This window comes from Bos grunniens, chromosome 29, assembly GCF_055505025.1.
Source record: "Bos grunniens cultivar Pamir isolate PY7600 chromosome 29, Bosgru_T2T1.0, whole genome shotgun sequence".
In the NCBI taxonomy this organism is placed as follows: domain Eukaryota; kingdom Metazoa; phylum Chordata; class Mammalia; order Artiodactyla; family Bovidae; genus Bos; species Bos grunniens.
The window spans coordinates 26,024,604-26,048,666 of record NC_141193.1 but is presented as its reverse complement, the minus strand read 5'-3'; the positions used below and the strand labels follow the sequence as shown (position 1 = coordinate 26,048,666).

Genomic DNA, 24,063 nt, shown 5'->3' with positions numbered 1-24,063 from the left:
GGGTCTACACCGTTTCCCTGAGTACACACAGTCTTAGACTCTTTCCAGCCAAAGAAAATAACACTGTTCTGATAGTCGAAGGCAAGAACAGACTTCCTAAGCAGGTTGTGCATCTGCCAGAATTCTTGCTTGCTATGCTTATTCTTCAACTCCAGATATCAATCACCATCTCTATAGGGTAGAGAAAGGGAACAGAAAATACAGTCTCCTGTTATTTCGTTCTGTTGAAAGCAAGTAGCACGTTCAAGCAGAACATTTCAGATTCAAGGTCTTTGTAAGCATCCCTCCCTTTATCACTTCAACGAATACATCTGAAGTACCCACTGTGCTCCAGACACTTCCTAAGTGTGGAGGACACAGCAATGAACAAGACAGGCATGGTTCCTGCCCTCCTGGAGCTCCTGGACTAGTACAGACTAGTACAGGAAAGAGACATCACAAGTAAATACAAGTGTGCTGAGAGGTATAAAAAAAAAAAAGTGAAGTGCTAGTGGGACCAGGAAACTACAAGAATCTATATAGTATTACAGTGTGGAAGAATGAGGAAGCCATCCCTGCTGAAGGACCAGCTATGCTGCAAGACCTGAAAAGTTGCTGAGGCCAAGAGGCATGGAAGGAGAACACATCAGGAACCACTGAGGCTTGTGCAAAGGCCCTGAGGTCAGAACTAGTACAGCATAATGGTGGAACTGGATGAGAGACTGTGCAGCCAGAACGTGGGAACTGAAGCATGGCTAGAAACAAGTCTAGGGGAGGAAACAGGGGAGCTGCATAGATAGGGCTTTGTAAATCACTATAGGAGAGCAAGAGGTGCCATGAACAAGTACCAAGGAGGGATGCGTGTGTATGTGTGTGACACGTGATCAGATTTGAGGTTTTAAAATATTCTGAACATGATGTGTGGACTAGATCTAGGCAAGATTGCATGTGAGGAATCTGCTTTAGGAGTTTCTTCAGTGAACGTGGGGAGACAGACGGTGGTTTGGATGAGGGTGAAGGTCACGGACATGAAGAGAAGTAGACTCACTTAAGAGAAAACTCACCTAAGAGCATGAACCAACAGAACTTGATGGTAGGTTAAATGTGGAGGTGGGAAGGACAGAAGGATTAGTCCTCTGACCAGTCATTTCTGCTTGTCCCCAAAGTAGTTCTAGATATTCCTGGATACTCCAGTTGGGGTTATAGTATGCCAGGTATAAAGCTGAAACAAGCCACTAATTCAAGATGCTCCAGAGACACTGGCCATTGTCAAGTTCATTGAACAAGGCAAGCCTGTCCCTGTTTAGAGCTTTTGTGTTGGGGATTCTACTGCCTGAACCAAGCTCCTGGCTCTTCATAACATTAGTGCTTCAATTTTAAAGCTGCCTCCCCAGACTGGTCTGCACTGAACAACTCTTGAACACATTACCCTTTCTAGTTTCTTCATAGAATTTACCACTCTCTTACTAATAAACGTATTAATACATGTGTTTACTTGTGTTCTGTCTGTATCTCCCCACAAGACAAAAAGCAGAGACATCACTTTGCCGACAAAGGTCCATCTAGTCAAAGCTATAGGTTTTCCAGTAGTCATCTATGGATGTGAGAGATGGACCATAAAGAAGGCTGAGCAGTGAAGAATTGATGTTTTTGAACTGTGGTGTTGGAGAAGACTCTTGAGAGTGTCTTGGACAGCAAAGAGATCAAACCAGTCAATCCTAAAGGAAATTAACAATGAATATTCACTGAAAGGACTGATGCTGAAGCTCCAATACTTTGGCCTCCTTATTCGAAGAGCTGATTCATTGGAAAAGACCTTGATGCTGGGAAAGACTGAGGGCAGGAGGAGAAGGAGGTGACAGAGGATGGGATGGTTGGATGGCATCACCAACTCAATGGACATGAGTTTGAGCAAATTCTGGGTGCTAGTGAAGGACAGGGAGCATGGTGTGCTGCAGTTCATGGGGTCACAAAGGGTTGGACACGACTGAGCAAGCGAACAACAAAGACCAAACCACCCCCACCTGGGTGATCTCTGACATCATGCTGTCTCTGGCTATGGGCCGCGGCTCAGATGAGCAGCAGCCCCTGTGGGCAGATTCTGCACAAGGTCCTTCAGACTTCACTCTGGCCTCCTGAACACAGGGCTCAGGTGAGCAGCGGGTTTCCAAGAAACAGAACTCTCATGGGGATTTCCTTTGATTTCTTTTCCAAAGCAGAAGAACCACCAGCACTGGTACCTTTCCAAACTCTACACCTCAAGGCACAAACCAAACTCAATAGGATCCTGGGACAGAAATCCTCACGCCCATGACTGGGAGAGCACACAGCAAATACTGCGCATGCTGCTGATTCGTGGCTTTTCTCCCCTAGTTCTCCCTATAGATCTCAGGGCCAAAGTCAACTGCATTTGTGCTTCATAACTGGTTCTTTTTAACCCAGATATTGGACAGGATTTGGTCCTCTCAGCTAAATTCTATCTGGCAAAGAGCTCTCAATTCTTCTCACTCTTCGAATTTTATTTTGAAAAGATGCTGTTTTCATAACAGAAAGATGGGGACTGCATTCTGCAGAGAAGGAAACAGGGCATGGCAAGCCCCAGCCCCTGCAGCCCCAGCATCAAAGGAAGGAGCTGATGCTAAGTCACCAGCGGATGGTCAGTTATCAGAGCCTGTGCGTCAAAGGCTGTTGTGCATGGATCTTCTGATCCTATAGTCTCTCTGAAGCCAGGAGGGAAATGACTAAGAACAGACATCCCTGTCAAATGATGATTTCAACTGAACCATAACACCAATCTGGTGAGATAAAAGAAACCATCCCCTTACCACACAAGAATCTGCCTGCAATGCGGGAGACCTGGGTTCGGTCCCTGGGTTGGGAAGATTCCCCTGAAGGAGGGAAAAGCTACCCACTCCAGTATTCTGGCCTGGAGAATTCCATGAACTGTATAGTCCATGGGGTTGCAAAGAGTTGGACACGACTGAGCGACTTTCACTTTTACCACCGTACAATACCCCTTACTGCGTTGCCCCAGGATTGAGCTGTGACGGGACAAAGGATGGGCTCTGTTACAGCCGGGTTAGGGTGGACACCTCTTTCTTCAGCCTGTCTCTCTATGGAGCCACGTCAAGGCTCACACACTGGCATTAAGTATTGGGGTTGCTCTTTTCTTTTTTTAATGTGGGCCATTTTAAATTTATTTAATCTGTTACAATATCGCTTCTGTTTTATGGTTTTGGTTTTTTGGGCATGAAGCATGTGGAATCTTAGCTCCCCAACCAGGAATCAAACCAGCATCCCACCATGCATTGAACCCCTTGAACTGGAACGCAAAGTATTAACCACTGGACTGCCAGGGAAGTCCCTGGGGCTGCACTTGAAAGGAAAAAGACTGACCTCTGTTCCAAACCTCTGATTCCTATGCCGGAACTCTTGCTTCATGGGCACTATTTCTCTTAGAAATGGCCTTTCAGGAAGTAGAGGCAAATGATAAGACAACAACCTTTTAGAGGGAAATTAATCAAAATCAACTGTGAGGGATGCTATGGAGGGCTGAGCTCAAGACAATCACATTTGTAGACCATCTTGCCATCCCTGAGCATTTTCCTATGCTCTGCATCACTAAATCATCTCCATCTAGTACATCTGCCCCCACCCACAATGGTTAACAGCAGCAGCCATTCATTGAATACTCACTATGAGAAGGGCACTTTATATATGGTACTTTATTCAGTCCACATGAGCTGTGTCCATTATTATCCATATTTTACAAGTTAGGAAACTGAGACATTATATCACTTTGCCCCAGAACACACAGCCAGTAAGTACCAGGTGTGGGAACCAACCCCTTATCTCAGACCAGCAGCCCTACTCTGCTCTACTGCCAGCCTCTCTTCATTCAAACGGTCTCTTTTACTCTGTTTACTAAATCAGAGAAGGTGTATTTGTTTTTTAAATGTTTCCCCTAGCAAGACTCACCAACAATCTTTTATAACACTAAATAAATAACACCTGAGCCTTAGTCTCGTCTTCTGAGTGAGTGTGTTGAACAAGATTGTACCTTTTGGGCCCAGAGTTCTATGATTTCATTCTGGTCAACCACACAAAGCATCTTCTTCGTCTCAACAGGGGGGGAAATCTCATTAGGCTCCTTAGAACACCCGTCAGCAATTCTCTGTAAATGGCGCACGTGTGTTAAGTCGTTGCAGTCATGTCCGACTCTTTGTGACCCCATGGACTGTAGCCCGCCAGGCTCCTCTGTCCATGGGATTCTGGGTTCCTACAAAATCTATAGTAAATGAAGATACACAGTCTCCTGGGGCCTGTGTGAAGGTGAGCAAAGGAAGTTGCTCTGCCTCCCTGGGGTGGTCTTGATGCCCACCTACCCACCCACCGAGGAGGTTGCCCACCAGCCCACCCTGCCCTGGCTAGGTCTGGCTATCCCCCCTCACCAGACACGTGACCAATGACATGGCAGCACAATCGCCCTCAGAATCAGCTTCAGCAGGAAGGGGTCCCTGCTCCACGCTGCCTCTTACAGGAGTCACCTGGCTTTTCACCATGGCCACTGCCTCCTGTTCTCCTGACCCCCACCACCCTTGCTCTTACTCCCTGAGTTCCTGTCTCCACTCCTTCGAGCTCCCTCCTCTCTGTTCCCTACAGACCTCTGCTGTTCCCCACCTGAGACAGCTTCTCCCCTATGCAGTTCACACAGCTGCCTCTTTCTAACCTTCAGGTCTCATGCCTTCCCAGAACCATGATTTGAAATTGTTTAGTCTATGTATTTCATCCCCTGTCTCCCTGGCACAAAAATATAAATTCTATGAAGGCAGGAGTCTCCCCCTTTTGTTCACTGTTGCTCAAACAGAATTGGAGGTAAGCAATAACTGGAGTGAACAAAATCTTCCATCTCAAATTTCCTCATCTCTAAAGGGGAGGTGATAATATTTGTATCACAGGGCTGCTGTGAGAATTAGAGGCAGTGTATTTTCAGGTTTTGTCTAAGAATCAGTCCCAATAGCCAGTTTTAAAATCATTATGATTAACTAAGAGAAGAAGCATACACTAGAAGTGAAGCCTACAGGCTGCTAAGCCTGAATTTGGCCTTCACAACCAGCTATTTGACTTTCAGCAAATTACTTAACTTCTCTAAGCCAAAGTTTCCTCACCTGTAAAACAGAGAAAGCAGTAACATAAATCCTGAGGGCCACTGTGCATCAGATACTGGGCTTCCCTGGTAGCTCAGACAATAAAGAATCTGCCTGCAATGCAGGCAACCAGGGTTTGATCCCTGGGTTGGGAAGATCCCCTGGGTAAGGGAATGGCTACCCACTCCAGTATTCTTGCCTGGAGAATTCCATAGACAGAAGAGCCTGGCGGGCTACAGTCCATGGGGATTAAATACTACAATCCATGAAAAGTATTCAGGACAATGTCTAGCAGGAACTATACCCTCAATAAAAGTAAGCTATTCTTATGTACAGATATGTGTGTGTGCATGCAAAGTTGCTTCTGTTGTGTCCCACTCTTTGTGACCCTATGGACTGTAACCTACCAGGCTCCTCTGTCCATGGGATTCTTTAGACAAGAATACTGGAGTGGGTATGCCCTTTTCACAGGATCTTCCTGACCCAGGGATTGAGCCTGCATCTTTTACATCTCCTGCATTGGCAGACGGGTTCTTTAGTTACCACCTGGGAAGCCATAGAGGGCTACACATTTCTCATTATGCCCTCTCCTTATATACTATACAGCCTTCAGCACTGATGTGAATTCTCTCAGCTCTTGCTTCTGAAACCCCGTGAGGACTAGGAATTATCCACTTTATTTCATAGCTGCAAAAAAAGGATGTTCAGAGAGGTCAAGGAGTTTGCCTGAGATCCCACAGCTAGCCAGAAGCAGGGGAAAGCCTCTGAATCAGGAATTCAAACTCTCTTGTGGTCACCACACCATGTTTGCGTCCCCACCCCACCTACAGCCCCAGAAGCTGAAGACATCATGCTGGGCTCAGGATGGAGAAGCCCTGCCATGCTGCTTGAGTTCCTGTTCCAAATAAGCAGAAGCCCTAGGCTCCTGCACACCCACTGAGGCGGGTCTGTCTCTCCCACGCCCGTATCCTCCTAGGCCAGTTGAGGGCTCAGCAAAGCCACAGAAGCAGATGGAGCCTGTGGCTTCACTCACTAGAGCAGGCCTGAAGTTCCAGGGCTCGCTCAGCTTCAAAGTAACTTTAAAATAGCCCAGCATTGGCTGGGGGTGGGTCAGAGCGGGGCACTGAACTGGTCACTCAGGGCTTTGTCATCTGTTTGCAGCTGGCACATGAGTTCACTGGGCAGCAGGATTTTGCCCAGGGATCAGCCTGGCTGATCAGACTCTCTGGGGGACGGTGGTTGGGGCGGGCGGACCTGTCCTGACTCGGTCCCTGGCTCCTGTCCTTGGAAAGGTTTTCAGAGGTGGCCTGACCAGGCCCTGGCAGCTCTTCCTACACTGGGGACAATTCAGGAAAGGGACTCTGGGCACAAGTCCAAGGAACTCAAGGGGCTGAAGCAAGGGAGCCATACTGCACTCCCTGGAAAGAAACTGGTGTCCCGTTCAGTCTTTTCAGTGTCCAGTAGGAGCAGATTTGTTGTGACTAATGCATTAGGCTTTGGCCAGTTTCATGGGGCACAGCAAGGCAAAGTTTCCAAAAGCACAAAGTCTCTGAAAGGAAATAAAGGAATAAATTTCGTAAACACCCACCTGCGGCAGGCAGCCCACCCTGTTTAAACTCTTTAACAAAGCAACAGGGCGCAGGGAGCTGTGAAGAGAACTACTCAGAACCAGTCAGATGTGAAGTACGCAGGGGGCAGGGGTGTTAATGGGTGGAAATTTGCTTGGATCCTGTCATCCTCATCAAAAGGCCTTCATGATTGTTCCTTGCTCACAGTCTAACCGCCCTGCCATTACCTTTTGGGAATTACATGAACTGGTCCTACACTGGGCTGAATGGTGTCTGACCAAAGCTTCATGTCCTCCTGGAACCTCAGAATGTGACCTTACTTGGAAATAAGGTCTTCACAGATGTAGTTAGTACTGGATTAGGTGGTGGTGGTTTAGTCACTTGCTTGCAACCCCATGGACTGTAGCCCACCTGGCTCTTCTGTCCAGGGGATTTCTCAGGCAAGAATACTGGTGTGGGTAGCCATTTCCTTCTCCAGGGGATCCTCCTGACCCAGGGATTCAACCCAGATCTCCTGTATTGCAGGTGGATTCTTTACCAACTGAGCCACCAGGGAAGCCCCACCAGGGAAGTACTGGATTAGGGTGGGCCTTAAATCCAGCCATGAAATTAAAAGACGCTTACTCCTTGGAAGGAAAGTTATGACCAACCTAGATAGCATGTTCAAAAGCAGAGACATTACTTTGCTAACGAAGGTCCGTCTAGTCAAGGCTATGGTTTTTCCAGTGGTCATGTATGGATGTGAGAGTTGGACTGTGAAGAAGGCTGAGTGCCGAAGAATTGATGCTTTTGAACTGCGGTGTTGGAGAAGATTCTTGAGAGTCCCTTGGACTGCAAGGAGACCCAACCAGTCCATTCTGAAGGAGATCAGCCCTGGGATTTCTTTGGAAGAAATGATGCTAAAGCTGAAACCCCAGTACTTTGGCCACCTCATGCCAAGAGTTGACTCATTGGAAAAGACTCTGATGCTGGGAGGGATTGGGGGCAGGAGGAGAAGGGGATGACAGAGGATGAGATGGCTGGATGGCATCACTGACTTGATGGACGTGAGTCTGAGTGAACTCCAGGAGTTGGTGATGGATAAAGAGGCCTGGCTGAGCGACTGAACTGAACTGAACTTAAATCCAGTGATTGGTGTCCTTATCACAAGATCATGAAGACAAAGAGACACCCATGGAGAAGAACACCATGTGAAAACAAAGACAAAGATTGGGATGATAAGTCTACAAGTCAAAGAATTTCCAGAACTGCCAGCAACCACCAGAAGCTGGAAGACAGGTAAAGCAGATTGTCCCTTAGGCCTGCCAGAAGGATCCAACCCTGCTGACATCTTGATTTCTGACTTCTGCTTCCAGAACTGGGACAGAAGCAATTTGTGGCATCTCAAGCCACCCTGCCATGGGTATGTTTTTTATGGCAGTTCTAGGAAACTAATACAAGTCCCTACATACATGTTTATTCCTTCTCCCATCAAAGTCATCCTCCTCACACTTCACATACAGGAGATTGTTATTATACATTTTTCTTTAAATACCAGAATTCAGGTCTCACCTCTGCCATTCTGGCTGCTATGTGACTTTGGGAAAAACAATTCACTTCTCTTATTTTCAGTTGTCTAATTTATAAAACGAAGACAACAGAAGGGCTGTCATGGGAGTTTGAGAAAACAGACATATAAGAGGAGGGATACTATATAGCCACCAGAACTTCTCTTGGGGATGGTAATACATTTGTTTGGAAAATAAAGCAGGAGGGTGGATCTCAAGGGCTCGGGTCAAGAAATTAGGGGTGGAGTGGGGTGGGATGGGGAGGGCTGTTGATTAACATGAGGGATTTGTAGCATGTAGGTTGGGTGGTAAGAACTGACTGATAAAGGGAGAGGAATGTAAAGGGAGGAGAAGAATTCAAGAGATAAACAAGGCCAGCAACAGTTGGGGAAGGAGGGAGCAACCCTTCCCTTCCCTTCTATATCATGGTGTGGCTAAGGAGGGCTTCTGGAGCAAACAGAAATGTCTACTGGGTATTTTCAGTTGTTTGTGACATTGGAAGGACTGATGCTGAAGCTGAAGCTCCAATACTTCGGGCACCTGATGGGAAGAACTGACTCACTGGAAAAGACCCTGATGCTGGGAAAGACTGAAGGCAGGAGGAGAAGGGGGTGACAGAGGATGAGATGGTTGTATGGCATCACTGACTCGATGGAGTGAGCATGAGTTTGAGAAGTTCTGGGAGCTGGTGATGGACAGGGAAGCTTGATTTGCTGCAGTCCATGGGGTCACAAAGAGTCGGACACACTGAGCCACTGAACTGAACAGAAGTGAATACAAGATAAACTAATTCCCCTACTTCCCTGACAAAATACCCAGTAAGACTAATACGGGGTACCAACATTGTCATGCTCATGGAGTTTTTTTCTGTTTGAACTTGGAGAGGTACCAAGTTGGAAGGTTGGGTTGTCACAAGGGAAAAATGAGGGAAGCCCACACTGACACCTGAGCTAGAGACCCAGGGGACATCCAGTTCACCCACACACGCAAGCAGCAGGCACTTTATGAACATTACACATGAATGTCTGCTTCAGCCTCAGTCCTCACCTTCCTGCCCACGCCTGACCCCTGCCTGAACCTGGAATGACTCCTCTTCCTCACCCACCCAAATCCTCCCCATTCTTCAAGGATCAGCTGCCTTCCCATGACACCTTCACTCACCTTCCCAGCTGGAAAGGGACCATCTCTCTCCTCCCATCTTTGCACAGCCTGTGTTCCCACATAACAGGTATTGTATTCTCTCTGGAGTTAATCAATGAAGAATGAGACAAAAAGTCGTGTGGAGGCCGATAAGGGAAGATGAACTCGGGCCAAAGAGAAGGGAGTGGGGGAGGGGAAGAAATTGGGAGGAAGAGGCCCTGAAGAGCTCAAATGGCCAACTTCATTCACGGCCACTGTACCTGGGCTAGGCGAGAGGGACAGAGCCGAAAGGTGATATCACAGGCCGAGCCTTTTGTAAAGCTGAAATTCAAGCATGTTCCCTGATTCTGGAGTGTCATTCTGATGCACAGTGAAAACAATGGCTCTGCTGGTAACGTGGTTTCTTGGAAGCTCTCTATAGCCACATGGACACAAATTATCAAAACCTCCATCTGCTGAGTCTTCTCCCTGCCCTTACCCAAAGCAAATAAATATATCCACCGTGGCCTGCAATGGGCATTAACCACAAAAGTGAAGCACTCTGATCCACCCCCAAAGGGCTCAATAAAGGAGCTCACAATGGCCTGGAACAAGGAAATCATTCCATTTATCTATTCGGCCTTCCCACCTTCCCACCCTGGCCCTCAGCACTCGTCCTGAAGCCCAGCTGCTGAACCGCCAGGAGGTGGAGGCACAGGAATGAAAAATACATTCTTGCTGTTCCCAAGGAGGTCCCTGTGCAAGGGAAAACAACCCAGCAGGCAAGTGCAGGGCAGTGTGAGTACGGGAGTGACAGCCCGAGGGGTTATGACCACCTCAACCCAGGGAATTATTCTTCAGCTGAGCCTTGAGGGATGACGAAGAATAATGATATTTCTCAAGTTCACGACTCACTCCCATCACAAATGCACACACTGGCTGTTACAGTCATTGCCATTCAATATTTCAGAAATATTAAAATGTAAGGAAATGTCTGACTTGGAGGAGGAAAAAAAAAAAAAACCTATGACAAACACTTGGAAAAGCCTGAGGGGAAAGTTGGCAAAGGGCTATCAAAGCCGAGGCAACAGAACATGCAAAGGCCCAGAGGTGGCCATGTAGGTACCATTCTAGTGAGTAAGGGTCTCAGTGAGGCGGCTGCCATAGCAAAGCACCAAAGACTGGGCAACTTAAACGACATTTATTCCTCATAGCTCTGGAGGCCAGGTGCCAGCATGGTGGGGTTCATGGTGAGGGCACTCATGGTTCACAGAGAGCTGTCTTCTCACACGGGGAAGCGGCGGGGGCAGGCAGGCTCTCTGGTTCCTTCATCTCCTTGTAAGGACACTGCTGCTATCATAGAGGGTTTACCCTTGTGACCTCATCTCATCAAAATAAGCTCCCCAAAGCCCCCTCTCTTAATCCCTAACCTAGGGGATTAGGGAATCAACATATGAATTTGGAAGGGCTGGGGGTGGGGGCTGCTGAGAACAACATAAACATGCAGACCGCAGCGTTCAGTTGTAGTAACTGAAGTTAATAACCATGAGAATAATCCCTGTTGGTCTAAGATATACCAATGAGAAATTCCATCACATCTGTGATAATCTAGAGTTGGAGACAACATAGAATGTCCAAATGTGATGAATGAAGTATGGTGCCTGCATATACTAAATACTCTCCAGCTAATAAAAGTGACTCTGCATAGGCATATTTAGTCATATGGAGAGATGTCCATGACGTATTAAGTTTCTTAAAATGTAGGTCAGAAAATACATAGATGCTAATTAGTAGGGGAAAAAAACAAGACTGAAAGGAAACTGACCAAAATAGTCACAGTTGTTGTCTCAGGGGTGAAGTACTTTTTTAACTATTCTTTTACGCTCTATTCATGTGTTCTAAATTTTCCGCAATAGACTTGTAAAATGTTTGAAATCAGAAAGGAAGGTGTGTGTGTGTATGTGTGTGTGTATGAGAGAGAGAGAGAATGTGTTTACTGCCAGGCATGACCCAGGAAAAGTGGGAGACAGCTTCAGTGTGACCCTTGGGTCAGAATGAATTAACAGGCCCCCAGCTCAGGATCCCTGGAGCTGCTCCTTCGAAGGCTGTTACCTGAATCTCCTCGTATTTACTTCTGTAAAGGTCACACTCAATCAGCCCCAGTCATCCTCTTAAAGAGTTAAAGGACACAGCCACACACTCACCTTCTAAGACGGGAATGTAATCAGTTCTTGAGGTCAAAGGTTCCTTCTTAAAATGTTTGATTAATTATTTGTTAGCAAATCAGCATTGACAAATGTGGCTCTTGGCCTGTTTGAGGGGGGAAGGTGGGAAAATGAAAGAAACAGCTCCAGGGTGGAGAGAGCATGATGATAGTGGTAGACTTCGAAGATTCCATGAGATCACAGAGGCGAGGAGAAGCCCTTCACCTCTCCAAGTGAATCTGAGCTAGCAGTTGACTGCCTGAGGCTACGCTAAGAACGGTGGCAGCGGGATGGATTCATCATTAAGCTCTCCGTCTGACCCCTCCTCAGTCTGCACCCCAGGGCCAGGATGCTGAAAGGACACACCTTGGACCCTGGAGAGAAAAACAGATGGCTCACGCTTGTGTGCTATGAAGACAGGCTGTGACGAGAAGCATGAAAATAAACTACAGGAAGTGAACAGAGACTGCTGAGGCGCTGTTTTTGATGAGCTGGTTAGGGAAGAGCACAGACAAGAAGGGAGGGAGGGAGCAGACTCTGTGTTGATCTGTGGAAAAGCATTGAAGGAGGTGGGAATGGTAACGACAAAGGCCCTGAGTCAGGAATGAGTTTGGAAAAACCCCAAGACGACAAGGAAGCCAGGGTGGTTGGAGCTAGTGAATCTGGGCAATGCTCCCAGGACCGCCAGGTCCAGCCAATTAGATACGCACCTCTGCACGGGGGCACCTCACACCCCACCGCCATCCTGTGGACCAGACACAGGAGGTGTCTCGCTCCACCTCCGCCCAAGAGGATGAGTCTGAAAACTTGGCCCTGTTAACTATACGGGGTAATGGCTGAGTTGCTGTCACAGCCTCACTGTGTACCCTTGGGCAAGCTGCTTAGCTTTTATGAAGCCCAGGGGTGCACTGGTACACTGGATCTCCTTGGGGAAAGGGTGCAGGGGATGGAGAAAAGCCCTCGTTTGTAGCATTCACCCATTTCTGAGGTGTATATACTCCTGTTTCAGTTAGCAGCATGGAATCACTGAACACGGAATTGGGAAGAGACACACATTCGGCTCTCAAGAGCCAGCGCCTGCCAGGCCAGCATACCATCGCCTCAGTCCCTCCATCTGTAAAATGGATCTCACCTCACAGAGCACTTGCTGAGAATTAGACCAAGTATATGTTAAAATTAGGGACTCCCAGGTGGCTCAGCGGTAAAGAATCCACCTGCCAGTGCAGGAGACACAGGAGAGGCGGGTTCGATCTCTGGGTTGAGAAGATCCCCTGGAGAAGGAAATGGCAACCCACTCCAGTATTCTTGCCTGGAAAATCCCATGGACAGAGGAGTCTGGTGGGCTACAGTCCATAGGGTTGCAAAGGGTCAGACATGACTGAGCGCGCACACACACACACACAGCACACATGTTAAAAGCACTTACCATAATGCATGGCACGTCGCTGATACTCTATAAATGAGAAGTACAGTTTGTGCTCAGTGAGGATACTGATTCTGGCCCAGCACTTGTATGTAGAAATGATTCTGGAAAGTAAAAAGGGCCAAGAAGAAGACTGGGACCCTCTTGTGACTGTCTCTGCCTCTTGTGTGGTTTTGGGCAACTGGCTTTCCCTCTCTGGGCTTCCAGTCATTCTACCTGAAGCGAGGGATAGAGCTCTTGTTTAAGTCCCTTCCAGACTGGACATTCTGGAGCTTCCTACTTTGGGGACTGTTCTGGAAACAGCATTGAAAGAATGAGTGGCTGAAGGCTACCAACATGGCGTGGGGAAGTTTGCTAGATTCTCATCAGTATTGCAAGCTACTGGGACAGAGGTGGCAAGCGTGTGCAGAGCCTGGGATAGCAAGTTCTTTCCTGGCAAAGACTAAAGAATTGTTCAAAAGGCCAATGGAAGTGAGGGGAAAATATATGAGAAAACAAAAAACCCCAACAACGAGACCTACAACCATGGTGAGAGAAAAGGAACATTGATATAAGTAACGTTGGGGTTGATGGGCTTTCAGAAAACATCTTTAATAAACATGTTAAAGTGAAAGTGAAGTCGCTCAGTCGTGTCCGACTCTTTGCAACCCCATGGGCTGTAGCCTACCAGGCTCCTCTGTCCATGGGATTTTCCAGGCAATAGTCCTGGAGTGGATTGCCATTTCCTTTTCCAGGGGATCTTCCCAACCCAGGGATTGAACCCGGGTCTCCCACATTGTAGACAGACGCTTTACCATCTGAGTCACCAGGGAAAGGAACATGTTAAAAGGAAGGCTATTTCTGCCAGACTTTGTCTGTAAAGAGAGAAGAGAATTCAGAAAGGAGCTGTTGAGAAAACACTTGGGTGAGATGAGTGAATCAGAAGCGAAGAGAGAAAAAGGAAGGTGAGAATAGGGACTTCCCTGGTGGTCCAGTGGTTAAGACTTCACACTCCCAATGCAAGGGGTGCAAGTTCGACCCCTGGTCAGGGAACTAGATCCCGCATGCTGCAACTGAGAGCCCGCAGTCCGCAACGAAGACCCCCGAGGCATCAACAAAGACCCCAAGTGTTGAAACTAAGACTAGGCACAGTCAAATAAATTAAAAAAGGAAGGTGAGAATGATAACGCCCTTTAAGATGATCCCCATCAGGCACAAGCAAGGCAGAATGAGCAAGAGGTTAGCTACAGACATCAGCAGTGCCAAACTTCATCGCCTTGAAGACGGAGTCTGCAAAGCAGAGTTCTTTGGGCCTCCAATGTCCTCATTAGAATCCCTTTGAAGTACATCAGACTGTAATTTTCAAGAGTCAAGAACAAAGCTGCATCTAGCCTTTGGCTCGCACGGCCCAGCAGAAGGAACGAAGTCTCTGACATGGCTCCCCCGAAGCCACAGACATGAGGCAGGCCTCCCCGCAGACGACAAGCCGCCCTGAAATATTTTGTGGACTTTGCACTTTTCTTCATCAAAGTCTCTGGACTCGCCTGAATTTCTTCTCTGGGGGACAAATGAATATCAAGTCTGAATGCTGTGATCCCAGAAATTGCTTTCCACTGGCTATTATGGTTTGGAACTCAATTTTCCTCACAAACGAATAGTTTTCTCAAGCAGCCCTGAGAACTCGCCGCTCTTCTAAGTCGTGGCAAGTAGGTAACTTAACTGAATTTCCATCTCGGTACCCTCTCTCCTAACATTTTGGGGTCAGGTATTGTTCCCCTAAGGAGCTTAATTCCGATGCCTTGACATTCAGGGAATTGAAAGGGAGAAGTTGCAGAATGTACTTCATTCTGATTGGAGCCAAACTCTTGACAGGTGAGCTTAATTACTGGTTGCCTCCCGGTCCTCATCAACCAGCTTAGGACAGAAAGAATAAAGTTGTAATAAAACGTAATGACAGTTTAGTCAAACCAGGAACTCAGTGGCGGGAGCCAGTGACTGGAGTGGAGAAGCAGATGTTTAAAGAGGTGAGGATGAACCCCTCCTCTCACCTCTCGGTTTCATCATTTTAATGATGACACAATGAGTTCCAGGCCTGTGGAGTCAGGAACTATAAATGCTGCATTAACTGTGTCCATAAATAATTATCAACTGTAGCCTTTAAGCTTATTAAAAATAAATTGAGAAATGAATCAATCATTGTCAAACGCTCAGTGAGATGCTGCTAAAAATAAAAGTCCATTTGAAATTCTAAGAGCATCTTACAGCAGATGCCTGTAACAATCTGTCGGTGAAACTTAAAAGAGTAAAAGACGACCTCGGAAGAGTCCAGGCATGACAGTCTGAGAGTTAGAATCTCGGGGTTCCAATCCTGTCTTTTGCCAGGTACCAGCCTTGTAGTATGGTCAGTCCTTCCCCCATCTCTGCCTGTCAGTATCCTCGATCGTGTTGACCTACATCTTTGTCTTTTCAGCATCGTGATCGGCCTTGGGAGCCCAGCTGAGATGCCCTGTTCTCCTCTGAGGCTGCTTCTCCTTGGTCTGCAGTTCTCTACAGCAGTGGTGCTCAGCCCGCCAGGGAGTTTTAAAGCCCCCATCCACAAGTGCTTCCCATGATCCCCAACGCATTTCGCCCACATCGTTACACTGAATACGCACAATGTTCGCTCGTTGCACAGGTGTTTATCCAGCACTTACTCTGCACCAGGCACCTTCCAGGTGCTTGGGATAAGATGGACAACAGGGCGGGCACAGCTCCTGTCTTCAAGGAGCTCATGGTACAAGTGATATCACACCCAGTTTACAGGTGAGGAGACTGAGACTCAGAAAAGGCTAAATAGTGGGAAGCGGCAGAGGTGGGATTCAGCCCCAGCCTATGCTGTTTCACTCCCATTGTCACAGACCTTTCTTTTCCCCCTCTCCCAGACTCCTTGGAGGTGGGCTCTGGGTTTCCAGTGCCCGGCTCCCTGTCTTTCTCTGAGTTGCTCAATAACCAAGGCTGGCTTAGCTGAACTCCACAACCCCTGGTGACCTACTCTGTAAAATGCACAGAAACAGGTCTGCATTGCCCTCTCTCGGGGCGGATGTGAAGACCCCAGGCCACACGTGGGCATCTGGAAGGGCCTCTGAGCAAGCTGGAGCCAAATGTAACTTGGAGGCCATACCCTCTGCAGGAAATTCAATCTCCCTGGCTCCACCACTGCGTTGGTCAGCCCTGCCCCAGGCCTCAGTGCACATCGGCGCCTTCCCACAAAGCCTCCAGAAGGTCTCATTACATGCCCAGCACATCCCGCAAACGCTGCGCTCAGGAGCCTATGCGCTCGGGTTTCCTGGGCTGTGTGCAAGCTCCCTGCCACCAGGTCAGGGGGGCCCCGGGGGCAGCGGGCAGGGGCCCTGGCAGGCCGGCCGAGTCTTCCAGGCCCTCCCAGGTCTCCACCTGGGCAGAGAGTTCTCGGTTTCCAGATGGGATCACTGTCAGGAGGGAAAGCGACACCGGCTATTTCCTGGAAGGGAAATAACTGCTGAGGCAATGCATTAAGTGAATAGCCTACCCCAACGCTACTTGAGTTTTAGTTTAAAATAAAAAACCAAACAACTTGAAACCAGATCAATACCACTGCCTAGAGAGAGTCAGGGAGAAGCAAAGGAAGCCGGGAAGGGGACAAGCATTGATTTGCTTCCTCCCCGGGGCAGCTCAAACACTGGATGATCTGAGCATGCAGTTAGCCCGTGTCCCAGGTCCTATCCGCTCCCAGCTTTCTAGTGAGCTGGCCTGACTCAGCCCTTTCCTGACCGGCATCCTGCGTGAGAAGGGCACAGAGTGAAGGAAGGTGGTAAATCTGAGCCCTTCATCGGTGCTGCGTGACTTCAAATTACTGACTCCACCTCTGTTGAGTCTCAAGTTTCACATCTATAAGCTGGGTATAATTATCCCTACCCCAAAGCACCACTGACAGGTAAAATAATAGGAGTGAGGACATAATAAGTATTCAATAAAAGGTAGACGATAATGATAATCATCATCACCGCTTTTTTAAGAGGGACATAATGAAAGTCTAGCTTCACAAAGCTTAGTCCTGTGGCTCTTCTCAGGGCTGGGGAATGTTCTAGAAGGTAGATATGACTGACGGACGCTGTGCACAGGGCAACAAGAGGGGAGTAAGAGCAGGATTCCTAAAAGAGAAATGGAGGGGACGTGTGGCAAAGAGGTTCGATGAATGAAAAGACTGTGGAAATCAGACAAAATTTAAATTAAAAAATTCTAATTTTGCCATCTGCAGCTCCTATTAAATCTGCCTTCTCTTGAACAGTCCTCCTTCCATGTTTTTCCAGTATTCTCCTACTTAACGACAGTAAACACACTCCATAAATTAAAAAAAATATAGTAGAGAGGTAATTAATGCTGAGCCATCTAATTCCGAATTTCTAATCATGCTCTGCTTACATTAAAATGAGATTTCAGGCATGTACAACAATCAATTTTACTCTAGCTAAAAAAAACACACACACAAACTAAAGTCAGTTATTTAGGGAGAGATTTGAGAAGCACTTGGCTTCCATGTGTCATCCAAATATGTGGAGCTCCGCTGGCGAGCCTGACAGGCTGTGGCACGGTCCTTGCCTTGCCTTCTGTAGAGTCGCGCTCTTGACTATGTTCAGAGAACTAAAGTGTATCGTGAGATCTGGGCTGAAGCTGGGCAGCAGAGCTGGCCCTACAGGAGTGTTTAAAGGGAGCTGGGAGCAGCCGACTCTACAGTTCTATTTCTACTGGCCATAGGTTTTAGCAAGTCATTTCTCTTCTCTCTGTGTCAATGTCTCTATTTCTTCATCTGTAAAATGGGCCTAATATTGATGACCATGTTGGTGAAAACACTCTTGCAACTGCAAATTTCCACTGTTCTTAGTGTTTGCCCGAAAGTACCCTGGTGCTTTATGTGATGGTCAGCTGTGTTCAGATGGCCTGAATTTCATGCCTTTCCAGCATCAAGAGCCAGGGTCAGGGAGAATGACAACAGGAGGGAAGCAGGTGTGTGGAGGCCTCACTTGGGGGCCTCTTCCAGGGCCAACTTACCCAGTAGGCATAGTGCTTGCTGCTGCTAGGTCGCTTCAGTCGTGTCTGACTCTGTGCTTAGGACCATGGAAATATTTTTTTTTTTTTTTTTTGCAATCAGAAGAAAAAAATGCATACAATCTTGCCTGGATTATACTTGTTTTATACCAGTGAGGTCATAAAGTCCACTTTTTTAATATCTCTTTTTGATGGAGGAAGAGTCCACAAAGGCAAGAGTGCAGGGAGCCCTTTCGAGTCGTAACACAGCCCCAACCAAGTTGCTAACAAATGCAAATGGGCTTCCGTTCTTACCTTTTCCAGAACCCAGACTTGTTCCTCTGGGCCTGATGTCTGTTCCTAGACCTCGAAATCTTCCAGAGACAATGCCCAAGTCAAGGAATGAGTGGGAATTCCTGACACCATGGCTGGACAGAAGAGGAGAGTCCTGAGTGGGGGCAGGAAGGAGAGTTCTTGGCTGCCTCTGGAATCATGTCTTCTAAGCTGCTGTCCAACCTGATCCCTGGACTCATTCTCCAGGTGGAGATACTTTCTACTCCCACTATTGCTGGGAGTATAACCTGGCACAAACTTTCCGGAGAGCCATCTGGCAATACAAATTTAGCAAGAATCCAAACAGTATGTACTCTGACCCAGCAATTCTGCTTTCAGGAATCCATCTTACAGTTCTTCCTGTGCAACTGTGCAACGATAAAGGTATAATGAGCACCCTGTTTAAGATGGTTTGTAGTTGTTTTTTAAAAAAGAACAAGCCGAAGTGTTCACCAGGAGGGCCATAGCCAATCAGCTGTGTAGCATCAATAGCCACTGTTTAGCTTGCAATAAAGCAGTAAAAGAGAGAGCATTTGATCTCTGTGTCAAGAGAGGGTAAGGAGAGAAAGAGCTCTGTAGGGGGTGTGTATATGGGGAGACTCCAACTGGGGGAAGACACACAAGTTCAGAAGCACCGGCCTCTCTTTGCTGCTGCAACCTCATAACCACTGCCTCTCCCACTTACAGAACCCTCTGCAGTGTCTAAAGCCTTTCTTCGGAGCCTCATTGTTTTGTGAGTAGATGAAGGGAAGGGTTTTCACTACGTCTTAGATAAGACACAGACTCACAGTTCAGTCATTTGTCTGAAATCCCAATGAGGGGAGTGGAATCTGAACCAGGCCACAGGACTCCTCTCACTGTGCTGTTTCTCCTAACCTTCTCCTGTTTTCCCTCTCTGGATCTCAGTTTTGCCCCCAGTTCTATGAGCACGTTGAAGCGGACCTTCACTCCCTAGAATGCTAGGAGCTCTGTTGCCTATATGGTATTGTTAAGTCTCAACACCTGCATTAACGCAAACTACCACCAGATGGCAATAGCAGCCACAGCTTCCCAGGCCCTGTTGGGGAACTCGGGCTCCTGGGCTGCCCGTGGGGGAACTGGTCTGGATCAGGGTAGGGGTGTGGCCTGCCCGTGGTGAATTTGTCTGGATCAGGGCGCCGGTGCCTCTCGATTCTCTGCTGTCTGGACACCAGGACTGAAGTATCATTACTCCTACTATCTAGAGATAGGCAGGGCTGACACACCAGGCCAGGCCGCAGTGGAGGGGAACCAGCTCCGGAAACCTTCCTGGCACCCGTGCCCCAGGATACAGGCATTGGGCAGAAGAAGAACGCATCCACTGTTAGCCGCCAGGTCCTACCTGGAGCATCCCAGGTGGAGGGCAGCACGGAGTCCGTAAGTCCACCCTGCAAAGCACACACACACCCTTGCCAGTCCTGGAGCTAGGCGGTGACCACATGTGAAATTAATTCTGTCTTCAAAGCAGCTGTTTATTGGGTACCAACTATGTGCCAGACCCTGTGTTAAATGCCTTGTACTTACCTCCTTCAATTCTCACAACAAGCCGGGAGGGCAGGAGCTATTATCACCTATGTTTTACGGATGAGGGAAATGAGGCTAGAGGAGGTGAAGTAACTTGCCTAGAATCACCAGAGGCAGGCAGTGGTAATCCAGAATCTGCCCTAAGCCCATGTAACTCCCCAGCTCATGTTCTTCCAAAAGGGTTTGGCTGGACTGGAGTATAAGGGCCCCAGTGTAGGGGAGGGCCTACACTTGGGAGGGCTAAGTAGGAGAAGACAAACTGTTAGGGGAGGCTGAGGCCATTCAGATTCCCTGGGAGCTCAGCTGGTAAAGGATCCACCTGCAATGCAGGAGACTCCAGTTCAATTCCTGGGTTGGGAAGATGCGCCAGAGAAGGGATAGGCCACCCACTCCAGTATTCTTAGGCTTTCCTGGTGGCTCAGATGGTAAAGAATCTGCCTGCAATGCAGGAGAAGTAGGTTCAATCCCTTGGTTGGGAAGATCCCCTGGAGAAGGGAATGGCTACCCACTCCAGTATTTTTGCCAGGAGGATCCCATGGGCCCACGAGCTTGGTGGGCTAAAGTTCAAGGGGTCTGAGGCCATTCTGGAAAAGGTCCTGACTCCAGTCTTTGAAAATGGTGCCATTATGGATCTAAATCACTGTCTTCGCCTCTTACCATGGTGTCACATCCCTGCTGGCTGCTATCAGGAGCAGCATGGGGCAAAGGTCAGGGGTGTCGGCTCTGAAGTCAGACACCTGGGTTTCCTAGGTAGATGACTTTGAAGGTGACCCTGAGCTCTTTGCATCAGTTTCCTGCTCTGCAAACATGATTCTAATGATAGAAACAGTATCTCCCTCACAGGCTTATTGTGAGCATCAGAGGAGCTGATATATATATATAATGTGCTTTAACCCACCCTGGATATACAGTAGGTACTCAATAAATGTTTATTAATATTACTGACTGAGCTACCAAGGCAAGGATTGCCACTGGTTCGGTTCTCCTTGGTCTGCATTTTCCGAACATCAGTACGTCTCCTTCCCTGAGTCTCCTGTGTTTTCCGACCGCCACGCCTCTGCTCGTGATGTTCCCTGGACATGGATCACCATGTACCCTATTTCTTTTGAGAAAATACCCTCCAAATGTCAAGGCCACCAACAATTAGTACAGTTTGCCTTAATGAATTTGTAAATAAGTTTTATTGTTCCTTAATGCTTGTGGGCAGTCATCGTGCCCAGCACTTCCCGCAGCACTTTGTTCATAGAGGGGTGTCCCCAAAGGGCACAGCACAAATGCCCCCTCACCATGGACTGAATGGCCATCTCCCAGGTGTGTCTGCTTGGAGCACTGAGAAGTATGGAAGAATCTTCCTTTTCCTCTGCAAGGACCGGATAAAGCATTTCCGTACCCATGTTCCTCTTCAGATACGCTGTGAAACCTAAATTCCCGCAAGCTGAATTTTGAGCTGAAAACCCAAGGCTTTGAAAAATTCCTCAGCCCAGCTTGGCCAAGTCTGGAGCTGCCAACCCTTCTTTCCTACTAAGAGGGGAAAAGAGGGCCATCTCCCCCTCAGGACACTGTCACTCCTTCTAACATTTACTCAAGCAAAAGAAAGACTTAGTCAAGAAGAGTAAACTCACATCACTAAAGGGGCCATGCAGCCCGCTGGGTGTGAGACAGCTGGGAGTGGTGGGGACTGTGGTGAGAACACTACCTATAGTTATTCCCAAAAGCTTTGCCAAACAAGCAAATGTATCCCCAGACCTCATGCAGCCTAAGGGCCATCAGCTTGCAAACTTTACCTTAAAAATTTGCCATCGATCCTCAGAACAGATGGATTCAGGGTCCTCAGTATGACCGCTGATGTAATTCTTAAGGTGGGCAGACCAGAGTTTGAATTCCTACTCTGGCATTTCCTATCTGTGACCTTGAACACCTTACCCTCTCTTTACCCATTTTTCTCAACATTAACATGGGAATCAAGTGAGAATCTGTCTCATGGGGTTGCTATGATTAAATGAGAAAACATACATGAACAGACTAGCATAGAACCTGATACATGTGAACTATTTTTAAAACATTTTTCGTCTGTTTTTGGCTGTGCTGAGTCTTTGTTGCTGCGCATGGGCTTTCTCTAATTGCAGCGAGTGGAGGCTACTCCCTAGTCGTGGCGCTCAGCTTCTCCTGGCAGGGGCTTCTCTCGTTGCAGAGCACGGGCTGTAGGGGTGCGGGCTCAGTAGTTGTGCATGGGCGTGGTTGCCCTGTGGCATGTGGGATCTTCCCTGACCAGGGATTGAACCGTGTCCCCTGCATTGGCGGGTGGATCCTAAACCACTAGACCACCAGGGAAGTCCAATACACGTAGATGATTTGAAATGTTACTGACCAAGAGGACTATAAGGGGAGAGGGGAAGATGTGTTTATGTTTCTAATTACATTGTACCTCGTGGTATAAGCTGTGTGTTCTCTCCATCTACTGAGCTACTGTCTCTTCTCCAACCAGTACAATGTGTGGCCCAGGGGACAGCACCTAACTTCTTGTGCTCCAAGGGTGGCTCTGGGCTCTAGCATAGAGCCCTGCATTGCCAGAGGCAGCCAAACAGCATAGCAGCAGAAGCCTCCCATTGGCAGTAGTTAAGACACCTTCAGAGAACTGCTGTCAAGAGCCCATGCACCAAAACCCATGTGACCTCCTGTATGGGGAGAGGCTGGGATGTTCCCTCTCAGTGGCCAGGAACTGTCCTCCCTGGTCTCTCCTTACAAACAAGCCCCATCTGCCAACGGCAGCCACCACGCCAGGGGTCAGGCTATCCGGTTTAGGTGTCTATGTTGGCTGTAAACACCGCCTCCCCCTTGAGAACTCAGCCACAAGTTCCTCACTAGGAAAAGCCACCACCCACTGATCACAGTCTCCCTACTTTCTCCAGAACCAAGCAGATGGAGCTGTCTTTTCATCTCCTGGATACGCCTCTCCCACATCTGTCACCCATATTTAAGATCTACAACTCCCAAACTGGAAATCCAGCCCGGACAAGGCTGACAGGCTCCAGACAGAGCCTCAGCACACACATATCTAGGGCCCCTGCTTTGCCTGGCCCGGCCACATGACAGGGAAAACATAACCAGCATCTAAACTCGTATTTTAGTCCCTTTTATCCCCCTCAGAAGTTCTGTGCTATATATCCTCACCTTCTCAAAAGTCAGAAAACATCAGAGAGAAGTTAACCTTCCCTCGTGGCTCAAGGAGCATCACAACCATCATTAATTTCTCTAAGGGCTGAGGAAACAGTGGATTTTTCAGTCCCCTCTTCCTGTGCAATTTTACTGCCAGCTGCTGAATGGACGGTCAGAGTGTCCACTTACCCCAGACCTCCTCCCCACTTGCTTTGGATCTACTTAAGTCTAAGACGTCAGATAATAACTAGTAAGAGCCACCATTCAGTGAGCACCATATGTGGGTCAGATTTCCTGCTACGGGCTTTCCCTCTGTGCACGATTTCATTGAACCTTCCTAGGCACTCTGGGAAGCAGGAACTCTTATCCCCATTTTTCAGAAGAGCAAACTAAGCTGGGAGGTGAAGCGTCTCGTATAGCGGCACAGAGATAGGAAGGAGCAAGGGAGGTCCTTGAGTCCGGCCTTTTTGACCCCAAAGTCTAAGATCACGATATTCTACCTCCCACCATGTCACTGTGCTTTGGAATTCTCTAGTAGACAGATGGCCCCTTGCCTCCTTCCTCGTTCCCTGCCCTCCTCCGTGTAATGGTGTGAGTCATGCCTGTTTTCCTCACCAGGCTCTAAGATCCAGGAAAGCATGGATTCTGTCCTTCTTATTCACCTTACTCTGGTCTCCCCTTCCCCACCCTACCGAACACTATACCTCATAGAAGATGTTTAATAAACAGACTCCCTTCTTCCTTTCTTTCCCCCATAATTTCTTATCTCTGTGCTCACTATTGTCCTTTAAAGTAGGCTTTTGAGTATCTTCCTAGAAATTATCAAAGACTCCGTCTAGAGCCTGACACCAGGCAGTGTACCCCACCTAACACCTGGAAGCAGGGGGCTCCCTGTTCCCAGTTCTCCTTTCAGGGAGCTCTCTGAACTTCTGCCCACTCGTGGTGATGACCAGATGTCCCAAGGAGCTCCAGCAGCTACCCCAGTGATGGCCTGGGCTCCATAGCCAGGCCCCAATTCCAGGG

The 24,063-nt window shown here is 48.0% G+C and overlaps 1 protein-coding gene across 9 annotated transcripts in view; it reads right to left on the bottom strand.

Annotated features, from left to right (window-relative positions):
* The window catches only part of NAV2 (neuron navigator 2), a 423,563-nt gene that overhangs the window by 372,553 nt on the left and 26,947 nt on the right, over positions 1-24,063 (bottom strand). Inside the window, exon 1 of one of the 9 annotated variants that reach the window (XM_086385194.1) lies at positions 3,376-3,435. The exons of the other annotated variants lie outside the window; for them this stretch is intronic. Coding sequence (XP_086241320.1) covers positions 3,376-3,420 — 45 coding nt within the window. The 5' untranslated portion in view covers positions 3,421-3,435. Of the gene's footprint in view, positions 1-3,375; positions 3,436-24,063 lie in introns of those variants that run through there. 9 annotated transcript variants of the gene reach the window in all.